This window comes from Olea europaea, unplaced genomic scaffold (assembly GCF_002742605.1).
Source record: "Olea europaea var. sylvestris unplaced genomic scaffold, O_europaea_v1 scaffold29863, whole genome shotgun sequence".
In the NCBI taxonomy this organism is placed as follows: domain Eukaryota; kingdom Viridiplantae; phylum Streptophyta; class Magnoliopsida; order Lamiales; family Oleaceae; genus Olea; species Olea europaea.
In genome coordinates this window covers 1-1,374 of record NW_019248504.1, presented here as the reverse complement: position 1 = coordinate 1,374, position 1,374 = coordinate 1, and the positions used below count along the sequence as shown (strand labels likewise).

Sequence of the window (1,374 nt, the reverse complement as noted above, 5' to 3'; positions counted from 1 at the left end):
AAATAACTACTCAATCTCCATTAGTTGTGTTGGTTTTTTTCATGCATTCTATATGACGAAAATTAGTCAGAATAGAAACTTAATACTCACATGGACAAATAACCAAGCATAATTGGATTCATTAACGCCAAAATGCCTGTTGTCCAGCCTTTCAAAAGACACCAAAATGTATTGCAAATCTTCCAAAAATGACATTCCTTGGCAATGGCTTGTGGCTTAAAGTAAACATCAAAATCGTTGGCTGCTCTCTGAATTTAGAAATCCCATTTGTTTAGTTAAAACTTCCATGCTCTCAGAGTTATCAAGTAGGTTTTGAAACCCTGAAGAATCCACGTTCTTATTTTGACATTCATTGTTGTCCTCATCAAGCTTGGCAGCTTGTTCATTTTCTATCGATGGACTGGATAAAAGAAGTTGCTCGAGCATATCATCACCAGATATATCTGGAAGAATAAGCTGGCCATAATTTTCATAAGGGTGGTGTTTTTCATCCAATGATCCCGACAAAAGATCGACATCTCCAAGAAGATCTCTCATTTCCTCGGAAGAAAGATCAAATTCCATTATGTCTTCAAAATTTAACAATGGCATGGTAGATGCAGGCACCAAGTCTCCATTTGTTGGTGGCTGATACCTAACTATCATTCCATCAGAAGGAGCCGGTTTACAATCATCCATATCTTCACTCAGTACATTTTTTCCAGATTCAGGCATTCGCCAGGTATTTTCTTTTGGCTGTAATAACTGGACCAGAAATCCAGGATTTTGCATAACCATCACTATGAAAGAAAGCATCTGCTGTTGGTTCTTCTCCATACCTTTAAGTTGTTCTCTCAAGAGTAATAACTTACTCTGTGAGGTCTGCTGCTGTTGCCTTAGTTTTTTCAGCTCCTGCATGAGAGCATTCTTATCGGTCTTTAGATTTTCGACTTCCTTCCACAGTGCAACTCTCTTGTCTTCTTCAGGTGCAAGAGAATTATCTGTCTCTTTCAGTTGAGAAGTTTTTTGAGAAGATTTTCTTTGCACTACACCATTAGGCTGCTTTCTTCGAGTGATGTTTTTCAGTAAATGCTTCTGGCCTTTGATGAAGGCCTCATTTGCAAATTCCCAGCGATCTGTATCTGTTTTCCTGAAACCCTGGATCAATCCAAGAAACAAGATTAATTTATGTCAAAAAATTTTAAATAAAAAATAATCAGAAGAAGACAACGTCATCCAGAAACTCCACCAAATCTCAGGTTGAGTATTCAAAAGCTCAGTCCAATAAGATTGGGCATATCAAGAATCTCCTAAACAAAATGCAAGGTTGCAACTTTAGTATTCTAAATATGGAAATGTCCCTATACTTCTCAAAACTTTACTAACATTTTTTTT

General features: G+C 37.0%; 1 protein-coding gene across 1 annotated transcript; it reads right to left on the bottom strand.

The window, feature by feature from the left end:
• Window positions 1–6: 6 nt before the first annotated feature.
• LOC111384732 (heat stress transcription factor A-8-like) lies at window positions 7–1,161 on the bottom strand (the record flags this gene model as incomplete). Its single annotated transcript, XM_023009049.1, has 1 exon — window positions 7–1,161. A coding segment is annotated over one exon (933 nt), but the record flags the coding sequence as incomplete, so codon positions are not given.
• Between the last annotated feature and the right edge of the window lie 213 nt (window positions 1,162–1,374).